The 15,301-nt window shown below is 47.7% G+C and overlaps 1 protein-coding gene across 1 annotated transcript in view; it reads left to right on the top strand.

Moving 5' to 3' along the window:
• Positions 1 to 15,301, top strand: part of PIK3AP1 (phosphoinositide-3-kinase adaptor protein 1) — a 95,906-nt gene that overhangs the window by 71,289 nt on the left and 9,316 nt on the right. Inside the window, exons 10-14 of the mRNA XM_028513545.2 lie at positions 579 to 773; positions 3,478 to 3,543; positions 5,511 to 5,716; positions 7,054 to 7,126; positions 12,307 to 12,462. Of these exons, the coding sequence (XP_028369346.1) occupies positions 579 to 773; positions 3,478 to 3,543; positions 5,511 to 5,716; positions 7,054 to 7,126; positions 12,307 to 12,462 (696 nt within the window). The remainder of the gene's footprint in view (positions 1 to 578; positions 774 to 3,477; positions 3,544 to 5,510; positions 5,717 to 7,053; positions 7,127 to 12,306; positions 12,463 to 15,301) is intronic.

The raw sequence follows: 15,301 nt of genomic DNA, 5'->3' as shown, positions 1-15,301 counted from the left end.
AGTGGTGAAAACCGTGCAAGGGAAGCAGTAGAGAGTGCTGGCTAGGAACACAAGCTGTGGAACCAGCTTTCCTGGGCCCCGATCTGGCTCCACGTGACTCTGAGCAAGTGATTTAAATCCCCAAGGCCCCAGTTTTTTTATTTGCAAAATAAGGATAATGATTGTAGTTACTCCACAGTGTCATTACACAATCAAAGGAAATAGTGTAGGTACAACACTTGGAGCAGCACTGGGCGCAGAGGAAGTCCTCAGGAAGGGTTTGCTATAGTCCTTTTGATGCTGAGGACGAGGGTCCTCAGCTGGAGCTGTTGGTGGTGAGGACTCGGGGCCACCCTCACAGTGCTGCCCAGGCCCAGGGGTAGGTTCTAAGTGTCCCTGGGCTTTTGGGGCTGTACCCTCTTTCCCCTAGTTCTGATGGGATGAATAACTGGATCTCAGCAGTAAAACCGAGAAGACAGAGCCTAACACTTCCTTTGGCCGCACTGATGGGGGCAAAGGAAGGTGACACGGTGTTGTCTTGGTTGCTTTGCGTGGGGCTCTCAGTCGCCGCTTTCACTTACCCTTTCCCATGTTTCTAGGCAACAACGTGGAAATTCCCCGTTTGGAGAGGGAGCTGTACCGTCATGATTCAGAAGATGTTTATCACACAGTGGATGACGACGAGGCCTTTTCCATGGACCTAGCCAACAGGCCCCCCGTCCCAGTGCCCAGGCCAGAGGCCAGTGCTTCTGGCGCTCACCATCTGCCCGACAACGAACCATACATTTCTAAAGGCAAGTGTGGCAGTGAATGATGCCGAGTAGGGTATTCAGAGCTTCTCAGGAGGAATTCCCTGGATCCCTCAGCTTCTGAACCGTCATCATTGAAAATGGCCTGAGTGGTCTCCAACCAGCCCCAGGAGACAGGGTCGGAGCTCGGGGCAGATTCGAGCACCAGGCTAGGGGCAATGATCTCACCTTCCTGGAGGCATTTATATACACAGTATGAAGACAGAAAGGATACAAGATTTCCCTCTATTCCACATTATAACAATGCTGCTAAATTTTTATCTCCTAAAACTCTTCTTCTTGTTATTCTTTTTAATTTTTAATAGATAACACTTATTGCAATACACCAAGAGTACCCTATCCAGAACATGTCATTTAATCTTTACAACAATCTAGGAACAGTATCATCCCCATTTTATGGATGAGGAAGATTGAGGTTTACAGAGGTCACTTGATTACCATTTGGCAGAGCCAAGATTTGAACACAAGAAGGCTGTCTTCACAGACTTTCAGCCATTATGCTAGGCTGTCTACCTATCTACATTAGTAAAAATTGGTGAGAGTTTGGTTTTGAGTTCTTCATAATAGTCCCTGTGACATCAGATGCTTATAGTGTTATCAGTTTCACTGTCTTTTGGGACATGATGGTATTAATATGATTACAAGTACTGTAAGAATACAAGAATGACCAGATCCATGCACCTGGTCTTCATTCCATTTTTAATAGTGTAGGCAGGGTATGGAAGGTGTGGCAGAAGGAGATCACATCCTGGGGGAGGGAGCCCTCCACCATAGGTCTTTGGCTGGGGTTGTCAGATAAAGTACAGGATGCTCAGTTAAGTATAAACTTTAGACAAACAGCAAATAATTTTTACTATAAGAATATCCCAAATATTGCACTCATTTTTTGGCTTTGGTTTGGCTTGTTAATCAGGCAACCCTAAACTGGGTAGAAATGTAGCTGAGGGATACTCTGCATTGCCCAGCGCTGTCAGTGCTCCTGGTTTGCCATCCCCTTGGGAATCACCTTCTTTGGCATGTACAGCGGACACTATTGGTGCCCTTCCCACATCCTCCTAGCTCTTTACATTTCTGTGTCCACTGGCTGGACCCTGCCCGTCAGGACCTGTGTCTCTTAGTTTGATGGCTTTCTTTGGCAGCCACAGCCTCCTGATCCCTTGCAGGACAGGCTGGAAGAGTGGGAGGGTTAACAGCCCTAGATATAGCCCTCAACCAATGCCTGATGCGGGTTGGCGGATGAGTACCCCAACTTACTTGCCCCTCTCCTGGGAGAATGCCAAAGCACAGCCTCAGCATTGCTTTCCAGAACCCCCCAGCTTGCCCACCATGGTAACTTACCATTTACTGCTTTGTCTACTTCCCTGTCTCACCTCCATCACCTCCCACATACACTACCTGCACTTTGGTCCTTGTCCCTGGGATGCTTCTAAGGGAACCCCAATGAAGAGGCATACAAATATGTCTAAATGGTAGGGGGATGAAGGAGGGGGTGTCGATGGCACAGCTCATTGTGGGGAAGCACTTGGGACAGGTGACTCCTAAAGAGCTCTGATGGTGCTAAGAAACTGGGAAGCAAAAGAAGGGAGAGAGGCAGGAGATGACAAACAGGGCAGTGGTTTGGAAACTGAAAAACTTGGGTTTGTGTCCTACCTTTTGCACTTTCTACCTGTACAGCATGGAACTTTGGGTAAGTCATTTCCTCCTCTTTAGCTTCCTCATCTGTAAAATGAGTATCATAATAATATATGTATGCATTGATGCCTACATTATAATAATACATAATAATAATCTCCCATAGCCTTATTGTGAGAGTCAGCTGAAATAATACATGGGGAGCTGCTTTATAAACTTTAAAGCACTGTACTGACCAAACTTGTGGTAACTAGCATGCCAAGGTATTGCCGTCCTATTGGTTTAGGTGTCAATCATGATAATCAAAGGTACAATTACAAGCTTACACATGCCAGACACTTTTCTAAGTAATTTCCACTTACTAACTCATGCTATCCCCACAACAACTCAATGAGGAAGCTACTATTGTCATCCTCACTATACAGTTAGGAAAACTGAGCCCAGGAGAGGCCAAGCCTCTTGCTCATAAGTGGCAGAGCCGGAATTTGAATCCAGGGAGAATAAGTACAGAGCCCAGGGAGCTTTAACCACTATTCAGTCCTACCACTAACTGGACACTGGTCAGTTCCCAGTTTTCCTTATTAGCCTTTAAGGGTCTGCCACTCATGGGCGACTTTATCTGAATTCCTTTGGAGCTGTGCACACATTGTACCTGTCCCACCACTCCAAGTTCTGTCTTATGGTGCTTGTTGACATGTTACATGGCACTTCTTTCTATTTTCAAGCTTTAAGGTGTTCCACAGCTAGCCTCAGGTATTCGGGATCCAGTACACATCGTAGTTCAAAGCTCCCTTCTCCATAATGATCTAAAACACGCCCATCGCGTCCTCTGGCTGGCTTTGTCTGTGTGGTCGGTCTTCATTTTATAACCCCTGCAGCTTTGGCCCATTAGTTGCCCCTGTGAGAGTCTGCATACAGCGCTCCAAGGTGTGCGGTCATTATGATTATTACTTTTATACAAGGTTTTGGTAATTTGGGGTAAATGTGCAGGATATTTTAAAGCCCTTTAGAAAGAGATCTGATTTGGCTTTTACCTAAAATACTCTTTATCTCACAGTTTTTGCAGAAAAAAGCCAAGAACGGCCTGGGAATTTCTATGTTTCCTCTGAGAGCATCAAGAAAGGTAGGCCAGACGTCCTCGGCTTCCATTTGTAGGACCTGAACTTCCGGGGGTAGCAGCGTTCACGTTTCGGTGATTTCCAGGTGTCACAGCAACTCCTCAGTTGGCACAGACAAACAGAGAGGTCCAAGAGGTGCTTTGTGTGGGGCTGTCTGAGAATCCTGTGCTGACGGGAAAGGAAGAGGAGGAGGTCAGGGTGCCCACGACTGTTGTACAAATTGACCACACCAGGGATATTAATACACTGGAAAATGTCTGTCACCACAGACAGAAGTACAGTCTGAACACTGAGCAGGATGAATGTGGGTGGCCCAGCCCCCAGCCTTTACCCAGGCCCACCATGCTTCCTACTTACCCTCTCTGTTCTCACTAAGCTGTACATGAATTCGACTCTTATTTAAAAGACACTTTGCCCAGTCAGGGCACATGCCTGGGTTGCAGGCCACGGCCCCCAGCGACTGCACATTGATGTTTCTCTCTCTCTCTCTTTCTCCCTCCCCTCTCTAAAAATAAATAAATAAAATCTTAAAAAAAAAGACACTTTTCTTGCCATTAGGTAACATTTTTCTTTTATTTCCAAAAGACTTTTTAAGGAAGTTTGAGGAGATGAGTGCTCTTTTCTTCTTGGTTAATTTCCTCATGCTGAACAGAGGTGTTCAGTATCATCCCATTGATGATTCTTTCGAAAAAAGAGCAATAATACCATCTAAGCATTGGGAGGCCTCCCAAGAGACTTTGGTTGTAGATGGGAATTGGTTGACTTGGACATTTTATTTTCTCCCTACACTTCATCTCCCAATACACTTCAAGAGGGCAAACCTGGGTGAAAGGCAGGTGAGGGAGGGCAGACAGATGAGTGAATACCTGGGGAGACTGATAGATAAGCTTCTTTGAGTCTTTTTTAATACCCACTGGGGAAGCCACCTCACTTTTTCCTTCTTGCCATCTCCCTGAATCATCATGCCCAAGTTGGGTCCTACTGGAGAAATATAGACTCAAAGATAGCCCTGCATGATTTTGAGCAGTGAAATGTCGAGTTGCCTTCCCATGTTCCAGGGGCCCATCAGCTCTTCATGTAGCTTGTTTCCCATGGAATTTAGTGGAGTCACAGCCTGGAGAGAGAGGGGTGGGCTTCCTATTTCCCTCCAACCTCCAAAGCAGAGAACTATGAATTGTAATGTGGAGGAGACCTTGGTACCGACCAAGAAGAGCCAGTTGGGACCCAGCACCTAATTTACACCTGGTGACATTGGACCTGGGTCATAATTCCATGGGCATTCTGGTCTCCTCAGGCCTTTCATGCCCATGGGTCCACTGTCACTGTGCTCCATGCTGCTCAGAGGCAGGGAGGGTGGGGAGAGCCAGGAGGGTGAGACCCATGGGCATGAAAGGCCTGAGGCATCTTGGTGGGACTTTCCTGTTTAGTCTCTTCTGGGAGTGGATTTCAGCCTCAAGCAGTGGTTCTCAGTTGAGGGTGATTTTTCCTCCCCCATCCACCCAGGACATTTGGCAACATCTGGGACATTTTTGGTTGTCACAGCTGAGGAAGGGGGTGTTATTAGCATCTAGTAGGTAGGGGCCAAGGACAGTGCTAAACAACCTGCAGTGCACAAGGCAGCCCCCCAACAACAAAGAACCATCTGGTCCTAAATGTCAGTGGTCCTAGGTTGGGAGATGCTGGTCTAAAGGCCTCTCTGTGATTCAGGCTTCAAGGATTTTATTTACTCATCAGCAGATTTCTGGCCTCCCTAAAGTGTTATGGCCTTGTCTACTTTAGTGTAATACGCTTTGAAATTATTAGCTGCTTCCCTCTCTCTGGTTCCATGTTGTCCGCCCCCGTTCTTGGTTCCCATGTAATTGTTCTTTTGAGACATGTCCTCTTGAGCCCCCCGACCAGCCTTGTCAACCCCACCCATCCAGTTGCCTCCCGGTGGGGGAGCTGTCAAGATGAATTTTGCCATTTTTTCCAGAGCCTGCCGTCAGACCGTGGAGAGACAGGCCCCAGTCAAGTATATATGACCCTTTCGCTGGGATGAAGACGCCAGGCCAGCGGCAGCTTATTACTCTCCAGGAGCAGGTGAAGCTGGGCATTGTCAATGTGGACGAAGCTGTGCTCCACTTCAAAGAGTGGCAGCTCAACCAGAAGAGGCGGTCTGAATCTTTTCGCTTTCAGCAGGTAACTGGCTGGGGGTGGATCTGTTTCATGTCTGTTTCTCCTAGACAGGAGTGGAGAGCTGGGCCCACGGCTGTTTTCTGTATGGCTGTAACTGAGCAGTGGCTGGGACTGTGAATGTTAATCTGAGTGTTACTGTGAGTCAGTGCCTCTGTCACCTGTAGTCTGTAACCACCATGGCTCTCTGGCTGAGAGCTGGACGGCTTTGCTGGTTATTGAGAGGCTGCAGGTCAGGAACAAAGACTCAACTGTGAGCCCAAACTCTGTGGCTGTGTACTTTTGCTTTCTAGCTTTTTTTTTTCAGAGTCCCTCTCTATACTCCTAGTGGCAAGACTCCTACAGAACTATCATACTTCAGAACTCAAACAGAACTTGGAAAACTCCCAAGAAATATGATTAACTGAACAAAACAAGTCATAGATGTAAAACCACCGAACTTAAAAAACACACACAGTGCTTCCAGTGTTTCCCTACCACTTCCTGGGCCAGGCTCAGCCTCTCAGTTACAGTCACAACCCAGTCAGCCCCTCCAGTCCGAGCTCTCTCAGGTGAACCTTCCGCACGTCTGGATGTGAGTTCCAGGGGCATTTTCCTCAGAGTGCTCAGGCGCTTCACTTCCAGGTGGTTGTTGTTTATGGACTAAAAGAGCAACACATTTCAACCCTCACATGTCTATTCAACATTTATCGAATGCCTGTCATAGGCAGGACTGCAGGATTACAGACAGACGCAGGACCTGGTCTCTTGCCCTTCAAGGGTTCACAATACCTCTGAAGAGCATGCGCATAAACACACAGAAAGAGAGAGAGGAAGAGAGAGAGAGAGAGGCAGCATAGCCCAGTGCCAGATGGCGTGGGCAGCATTAAGGACTGGGGCAGTGCAGAGAGGCTTTAGGGAGAAGGTGAACCTTGACCCAGGCCTGCAACAGATTTATGGAGTGCAATCAATGTCCTTCAAGGTCAGGGAAATGGTGTGAGAACACAATCTCAAAGGCAGGAATGTGCAAGGAACGTTCGTGAGCAGGTAACAGACTAGCTTGGCTAAGAGGCATGTAAGGAGGAGGGCAGTGAGTATAAGGCTGGGAAGGAGCTGGGACCCAGCGGGGAGGAAAGACACTTTGTTGTGGACAAGGTGTCTCTATCTTTTCTTCGGGCACAACTTCTAAAAGTATTCGGATTTCTCTGGGAGTCAAATGCAAAGGAACTCAGGCTCATTTGCATGTTGGAGGTGTTATTGCATTGTGGTGTGTCTTACAAATAGCATAAAACCAAAAGAAGCTCTAGTGCCTAGAGGGTATAATTCCGATGCATACTTTAAAAACAAACTGATTTTTTTTCCAGGAAAATCTTAAGCGACTAAGAGATAGCATCACCCGAAGACAGAGAGAGAAGCAAAAATCAGGAAAGCAGACGGGTATGTGGCTCCCTGGGGTGCTACCTTGTGAGGGGCTTTGCTGTCAGCTGTTGTCCTTGACTCTCCTTGCTGCTGGGGCCTGAGTGGGCAGACTGCTTGTCCAGCACCTGTCACCCTGTTTACATATCTGGGTCCCCCACCAGACTCTGAGGTCCTTTGGGGCCACAGCTTTGTCTTGTTAATTCTGTACGTCTTGTACCTGGACGTTAAGACATATCATCAAGAGAATGAATGAACGGCTTGAACTCTGCATCCCTCTACCATCCCACTCAAAGAGGATGGTCATGCTTTCTCCCCAGGCACCAGCTCTCCCCAGGGCATTTAGGAAGATATGTTTTTTTGAGCAGAGAAAGGAGAAAATCCCATGTGCAGAGTATCTGTTTTGATTCAAGCAAGGAATTGTGTCATCAGCATCCACACCATATATTCCTTCAGAAGCCCAGGACCTAGGCCTAGCAGGGCTCCTGCCCTGTGTTGTGGGGGTTCAGTAGCAGGGCCCCTCCACATGAATTCCAGTGGTGCCCCTCCATCCCCCTTGACCCATCCACCCTCAGGTGCTACCCATGTGGCACTGTCATCCTTAAGTGACGAGGGGACATTTGCTCACCCTGCATATTCCCAGTGAGAAGCTGTGGCATGGTGGGTCTCTGTGGTTTATGCTGATCAGCCTTATACCAAGAGGAGCTGGGGGGAAAAAAGCTTTCAGATCTGGAATGGAGCCTCATTACATAAAGAGTTAAGTTTGTGCATAAGTTCCGTAGTCTGTCGCCAACTGCCATCAACGGCCCAACTTCCCATGAACCTGGTCAGGCTGGTAACACCCTAGTCTTCAAACAAGACATCTTCCTGCCACACACCTTGCTCATGCCTCTCCCTTCTCACCTGTATGGACACGACTGGGCTGCAAACCCAGCCTGGCAGCCCCTTCCCAGTGGAGCCTTCCTGGAACACTCCAGCCCATTGTGTTCCCCCCTCGTTTCAACATCTATAGAACTACTATCTCTCCATTCATCTGATACTTCTTTTTCTTGCTGCCTCTGATCTCGCTGTTACTTCTTTCCTTCATTCATACCATCAGTGACTCCCGAATACAACTTAAAATCTGTTCCTTTCTGACCATCTCTTACAACGCAGCTGCAGCCACCCTGCTATCACCTCTCCCTGGATTAATGCAGGACCCTCTTCAGTCACCTCCCTAAGCCCATTCAAGCTTTTCTACAGTCAATTCTACACACTACAGCCAAAGCCCTTTCAAAAATAAACAGTCCCTCCAGGGCCTCTTGTCCCACCTAGAGGAAAACCATACTCCTCACTGTGGCCTGCAAGGTCCCATGTGCTCTGACCCTTGAGCCTTCCCCTACTTTTACCTCCACCCTGTGCTCTCTAGTCACAATGGACTGTTTTTCATTGCTCTGCCAAGCCAGGAGCATTCTCCCCAGGGCCTTTGCCCTTGCCGCCCCTCCTCTGCTTCTTTTCCTACATCTTCACTGGCAGCATCCTTTCACCTTTGTGCTCACTGTAGGTTCTCCCTCCTCCTCAGAGAAGCCTCCTCCAGAGTCGCCTCCTATGCCACTGCTTACCCCTCTTTTCACACATCACAGACTGCAGTCAGCTGAATCCCATGCGTGAAGCACAGGACATTGTTGGAGCTCAGGAAACCTTTGTGGGCATGGCTGATCTCAGGGAAATGCTTGGCGACATCATTTATTCATTCCACAAATACTTAGTAAGCACCAGGCACCCTGCCAAATACAGAGATCCCTAAGATGCAATCTTCACCACTTGGTAGCTTACAAGTTAGTCTTTTATTTGTGAAGGTCCATTTTCCCCAACTAGAGCCTGTCCCACAATGCCTAGCACAGTGTTTTGCATATAGTAGTAGCCTAGTGAATATTAATGATTTTGACTGTTTGGGAGAAGAGAGGTAAAGAGGTAGCAGGTCAGAGAAGGCATCCTTAGATGTGTGCGTGAGTGACTAGGTTTTAAATGTATGCTGCCCTTAGTCAAGTTCGCACTTGTCTGCCCTCCTGGTTGAGAGGAAGAGAAGGAAGAAAATGCGGAAAATCAGGTTCAAGATCTGCAAGTCAACCTTGGATTGGACAATAGGGCTACAGGTAGTAAAAGACTGAAGTGCTTTTTAAAACTTGAGCACATGGACCCAAAGAAAGAAGCCTTAATTAAATAAAACATTCACGCTTTTAAATATAGGCAACTTCCAGAAAGCTGCAATTTGGTGATGCATGTGGTGATGCAGGAGGGATAAGAGAGCTGGGCATTTAGACACCAGCTCCCAGGTCTTTGGTGGAGCCTGCTGGGGAGGGGTGCTTGGGGAGGGGTGCTTGTACTCTGGCTCCCAGAGAAAGCCTCAGTGGTTGAAAGTTGGACCCTGCACTTGACAGCATGGCCCCAGGGCCTCAGAGCACCTGTCAAGGAGAAAGCATTATGTATCATTAAGTAAATATGATCTATTAGTTAACTCCATAAAACTTAATTGTATGTATATTTAGTGACATACTAACTTGTAATTTCCTATTCCAGGGATTTTCACACGGGGTGCAGCAGAACTGCTGTGTGCCTGCTTGTGGGGGTCCGGGGCTGGACCAGGGGATGGGGTGGGGCACGGGGGAGCGGATTAGCATTGGGACAGGGTTTGAGGCTGTTGACTCTGTCTTGGCCATCACAGCTCCTTTAAAAGAATCTGTTTTGTACACTGAGCTTCTGCTTTCCCTAGAGGAAAGAATTCTGCTTCACAACAAAACAAAACATTTGAAAACCGCTGGCATAAGATGATATTGATCTACGGGAAAATTAGAGTTGATGAGTGGCATTTCTCTTTAAAGGACATTTTCAAGAAATGGAACTCACTCTAACACGAGGATTGCCTCTACTCATTTAGGAACCCCCTTTGCTTTAGAAAAGAAAAGCAATGGTTCTTTTTCTTTAATTTGGGTTCACACACTAAGGATAATTAAAAAATAAGAATCTATTCATATAACTTGCCAGTCTTTCTTCAGGTGCAGGGAGCCGTTTTGCTCTTGCTGGGGTAGTGCAGAGCGATGACGGTGTGGGAAATCAGAGGAGGGCTGGCGTGGTCCCTGCCCCGTCGAACACGTCGGCCCCACAGAGAACACAACCAATATTTGTGTTCTGGGTGTGTCTGTGGCCAGTCTGGGGCAGGACCGAGAGCAGCAGGCTGGGTCCCCGGAAACCTCATTTCTGATCTCCTGCTTTGTCACTGACTCCCTTTGTAACGCACGGCAATTCCCGGAGCCAGTCTGTGCCTCCGGTTCCTCATCCACGGTTCCACCTGACTTATGTACTGAATGGAGAAGTAGTGAAGTTCAAAGGAGATACAACAACACGTATGAACACACTTTGGGAAAAGTCCTACACAATCCAATAACGATAACGATTATCCTTGGAACTGTTCCTTTCTTCAAAGACTATCAGGATTTTGTAGACATTTAGACTGGCTCTACTTGATTTTCTTGTACTTTTGACTCCCTTTTTTCCCTTTGTATTTTACTTTTCTTCCTCCTCGAACTGGTCGAGAGGAGACTATTGCCTCACTGAAGTGAGTGAAGCAGACAAGAGCTTCTCTTTAAAATGTTGTTGTTTAAAAAACATGCTAGGTCAAAGATGAGGGGTAAAACATTTAACAGTTTTTGGGGCTCTGAGAACCTGTGGGCTCATACCCATGTGCAGGTACACCTGCTAGTCTCTGCCCTTGTAGCTCCAAGGGTGAGTAGGTGCTCCCACCGCTCAGTTGTAACAGAGAGCCCCTGAAGACGGGAAAAAAAACAGTGTCACACAGAGGCCTCCAAAGCCGGTTTGGCACTAGGACCATACTCTGCACTTGGAACTGGAGTCTCTAGAATGAGGAGAGCTTGCGCCTGCACAAGCCAGCGATGCACCCTTTTGTCATTCTCTGTGCAGAATGTTTACCATACACCTGGTGTACACTGTTCCCGGCCCTGCTCCTTCACATCATCCTAGCTTTTACATTTACTCTTATTGGCAGACTTCTGGCTTCCATAAGCAGAGCTACCTCTACCTCTGGACTCCCTGAACTTCCTGCTGTGCCCATCCATGGAAAAGCGGGGTGGAGGAGGAAGTGGTACCTTAAAGATAAAGACCACATATACCAGAGTTGATACCTCTTCCCAGAGGCTCTCTGTCTTGGGGCAGCGAGGGGAGCTCACCTGGCTTTCATACTTCCCCAGGGAGGAAGCTGATGTGCCACCCACAGATGTGTTATATTCTGTTCGTATAGCAGGAATTTTCTGGCCATAAAACCCAGGGGAAGAAATCTAGGAAGGGAAAAGACCAACCACTGGGCAGGGCTAAGTCAACAAAGAGATCAGGTCAGTGCTTTGCAAGGCACTGAATCTGTGGGGCCTAAAGCCACCCATCAGTTTTGCAAGTCAGAAAATCTTTCACAGGCCTGATGGACCTCCTTTCATGACCCTCTGGGTCATTGTTGTTGGTTGTGGACCACTCACCCATCATCCATCATTTATTAAGGGACTGAGAGGTAGTGTGAGTGGTGGTGAAGAGCCTGGACTTTGGAGCCTGGTTTGAATCCCAGCTGTCCCGCTTACCAGGTGTATAATAAAGGCATGATGCGTCACTTCTCTGCGCCTTAGTTTCTGTTGGGAATGATGACAATAGTATTTGCTTCATGATGTTAGGAGCTTTCAGGGAACTAAAAGTATGGCTGCTCTTAGAACTCTGCCTGCTTCACCAGATAACCTATTACTGGGAACAGTGATGCTCACGCCTCCTCCTCAGAAAGGGACGTAATTCAGAGAGGCTGACGGAATGCCTCCCTGCGGCAGCTGGAGCCCCACACCTCTCCCTAATCCAGCGTTCTGTCCACCACCTGGCAAGGAAACATTTCTCTGCTCTTTGTGGCCTCCCCCATCCCTCGCTTCTGTCCCCCAACACGTGTCTCACAGGATTCTGGGGAGTTTCGGTGCTGAATTGGGCAGGCCCCTGTCCTTTCCCACTCCTCTCTCCTTCCTCTTTTCTCTCTCCTCTCCCGTCTCATGCCCTACCCTTTCCTCCAGGTACCCCCCAGGTTCTGATGAGGGAGGCAGGTGGAGAGGGAGCAGGGAAGAAGTTTGGTAGATGGCAGTCCCTAGTGCCTTGAAGCTTATCTTTTTTTCGTCTAATTTCAGCCTTGGAGATCACTGTGCCGATCCGGCACTCACAGCACCTGCCGGGGAAAGTGGAGTTTGGAGTCTATGAGAGTGGCCCCAGGAAAAGCGTCTTCCCCCCAAGGACGGAGCTAAGACGAGGAGACTGGAAGACAGACAGTACCTCCAGCACAGCAAGTGAGCAGGCTGACAGGCCGGGGCGTGTGGCGCCTCCACAGCTGGACTCCAGCTGGCTGAGCCTCTGGACCTTGGAAACATGCTGTTATGAGTCCAGCCCATCTCAGCTGCAGCCTGATTTGGGTTTGGGCAGTGTAAGAAATGGGGAACATTTAACCTGTGAGTTTTGCCTTTTTTCAGGGACCAAAGATCCATGACACAAAAATCCCTTGAAGGCAGATTGCTTGATAATTATTACTCTGTAATTGTCTCCTTAAATGTCTTTTACAAGTAGAAAAACCTAGTCATCATACTGGTTCACATTTATTGAGCATTTACTACATGCTAAGTCTCTCCTACAGATCCTCTGATTTAATTGTCACAGTGACTCTATGGGAGCGGACTGGAGACTAAGTGCCTTGCCCCCATTAAATAGCTCGTAAGTGGTAGACCTGGGATTTGAACTCAGGTAGACTGGATCCAGGGCCAAGACTTTGACCATTATTCTTTCTGCTTCCTCAGCTGTGGTAAGGAGAGGGAAAGTGCACAAAGTCAGAAAGCTCAGAAAACAATGGACTCAAATTTGAGAATTCCAACAATGCAGGTTGAGGATTTAATTAGGAAATGTCTTCCTTTTGGCTTGAAGGCTTGAATAGGAATCTGATTGCAGCAGACAATACACGCTGATGTGCAGGCGGGAGCTGGGGACTCTGTTTCCGCATCCACCGCGGTGTTAGCTGGCTGCACCACCCACGTCGGCTGAGTTTCCTCCCTTTCATGCATTTTAGTGTTATCAAAACAGCTCGGAGTGCCATAAAAGAGCAAGAGACAAGCTGAATTTCAGGACTCATCTCCTTAAATGTCAGGCTTCGGATGTTGGAACAGGGAAGGGCATCCAACCCAAGGATTCTTAGTATTTTCTGCATCCCAGACCGACCTTTGAGAATCTGATATATGTGCTGGATGCACTTTCCTGAAAAAAAAAATGCACATCTACATGTGTGTACATAGACACACACACTCTTTAGCTCATCCGTGGACTTAGGCCAAGAACCTCTGAACTAGTCTCTGTCCTTACTTTATACAGAGACTATTTGTAAACCCAGAAAGGGAAGGAGTTTTGCTCCAGGTCACACAGCCAGTGGGAGTAGAATCCAGCACCTTTCAGGTTATAACATTCCAGCCACTATTACCTGTCAGAACAGACCCAAAGCATGCCACATGGCCACATGGGAAGTCTAGACTGGAGGAGAAAACTCCCCCTTATGTGACAGGGTGACAATGTATAGCTAAAAATCCCCTTGAGGCAATTTAGAGAATTCTGACATGTTTAGAAATGGGAAAGGTTTTTCCAGCAACCCCAAGTGACTGAGGAGGCAAGGGACACGTGGCCCGTCTCTCAGACGTTGCGTGGAGGAGAAGAGTGGTATATGCCCTCTGAGGGTGTGGGCAGTGTGTTCCAGGTTTGGAGGAGGGGATTTTAACAAAGCAAATGCAAAGTCCTCATTTCAGAGCGGATTGATTTCAAAGGCTTTGTGTGTGTGTTTTACTTTGAGTTAGCTCGGGGTGAGAACTGAATGGAAAGTTCATGCTTTCCATTCAGTTCTAGCTCATCTGGTTAGAAAATGTTATTAAATGGCAGAACAGTGGGTTTTACCCTGCCCTGTGGCTGTAGACTGCATCTCGTCCCTGTTACACGGTTTTAGTTATCTGTTGCTGTCTAACAAACCACCCCAAATGGGGAGGCTTGGAACCACCATTCATCTATGTCTGACTGTAAACTTACTGGGGATGGTTTTTCTCCGCTCCGTGTGGGTTAGCCGGGGTCACTCAAGGTGCTGTGTTCAGCAGTAAGCTTGGCTTGGGCTGGAACATCCAAGATGGCCTGTTGTCCTTCAGAGCCTCTCTGTGTATGGCCTCTATCCACAGCCTAAACTTCGTATACAGCAACCAGATCCATAAAGGGAACATTCCAGAAGGACAAGCCCCAATGTACCAGTGCTTATTGAGCAAGGAGGGAGAGTGAGAATGACCTAGCTCCGACACTCCACTGCCTTTCAGCCCTCAAAGTCACCCCTGAAAACAGCACTATTTCTGTTATAATGTAGCTGTCATGTCTTGGGAACCACAGACAAACAATTGTAGGTTAAATCTGGTTATAGCTAAAATTTTAAGCTCCAGAATAGTGATGTTATGCTTAAGAGAACAGGAATTGCATCACAGAAAGACCATTGACTTTTTCTTAGATTGTCTGATCCAAATTTCTTTTTTTTCCCCAAAAGATTTTATTTATTTATTTTTAGAGAGAGGGGAAGGAAAGAGGAGAGGGAAACATCAATGTGTTGTTGCCTCTCACGTACCTCCTACTGGGGACCTGGTCCAGAACCCAGGCATGTGCCCTGACTGGGAATCAAACTGGTGACCCTTTGGTTCACAGGCCGGCACTCAATCCACTGAGCTACACTGGCCAAGGCTGATCCAAGCTTCTTAAGGATCATATGTTTGGTCATTTTCAGCTGTCATTCATTCCTCCACCAAACACTGAGGACCACCCTATACACACTGAGCTAGACTGTATACTGGAGACATAACAATGAAGAAGAAATGGGTCCTGTCTTCAGGGTGACAGTAATGGAGGAGAGAAAGTACAAAAACAGCACAAGTTAGATGCTTGCCTGATCCTTCTTCCCTGGTGGCAGAAGCCTAGTAAGGGTGGGCATTGCCCTTTTCCCCACTGGCAAGACTGAAGATGAGGGAGGCTGAGGTCTCTACCAACTACACAGTCTAGAAGGGTTGCAAGTGGTCAGCCTGGACAGAGGAGAGGCAAGGGCAGCCAATCCAGGGATCCAAGGTTCAACAC

This window comes from Phyllostomus discolor, chromosome 5, assembly GCF_004126475.2.
Source record: "Phyllostomus discolor isolate MPI-MPIP mPhyDis1 chromosome 5, mPhyDis1.pri.v3, whole genome shotgun sequence".
Lineage (NCBI taxonomy): Eukaryota > Metazoa > Chordata > Mammalia > Chiroptera > Phyllostomidae > Phyllostomus > Phyllostomus discolor.
This window is presented reverse-complemented; position numbering and strand designations above follow the sequence as displayed.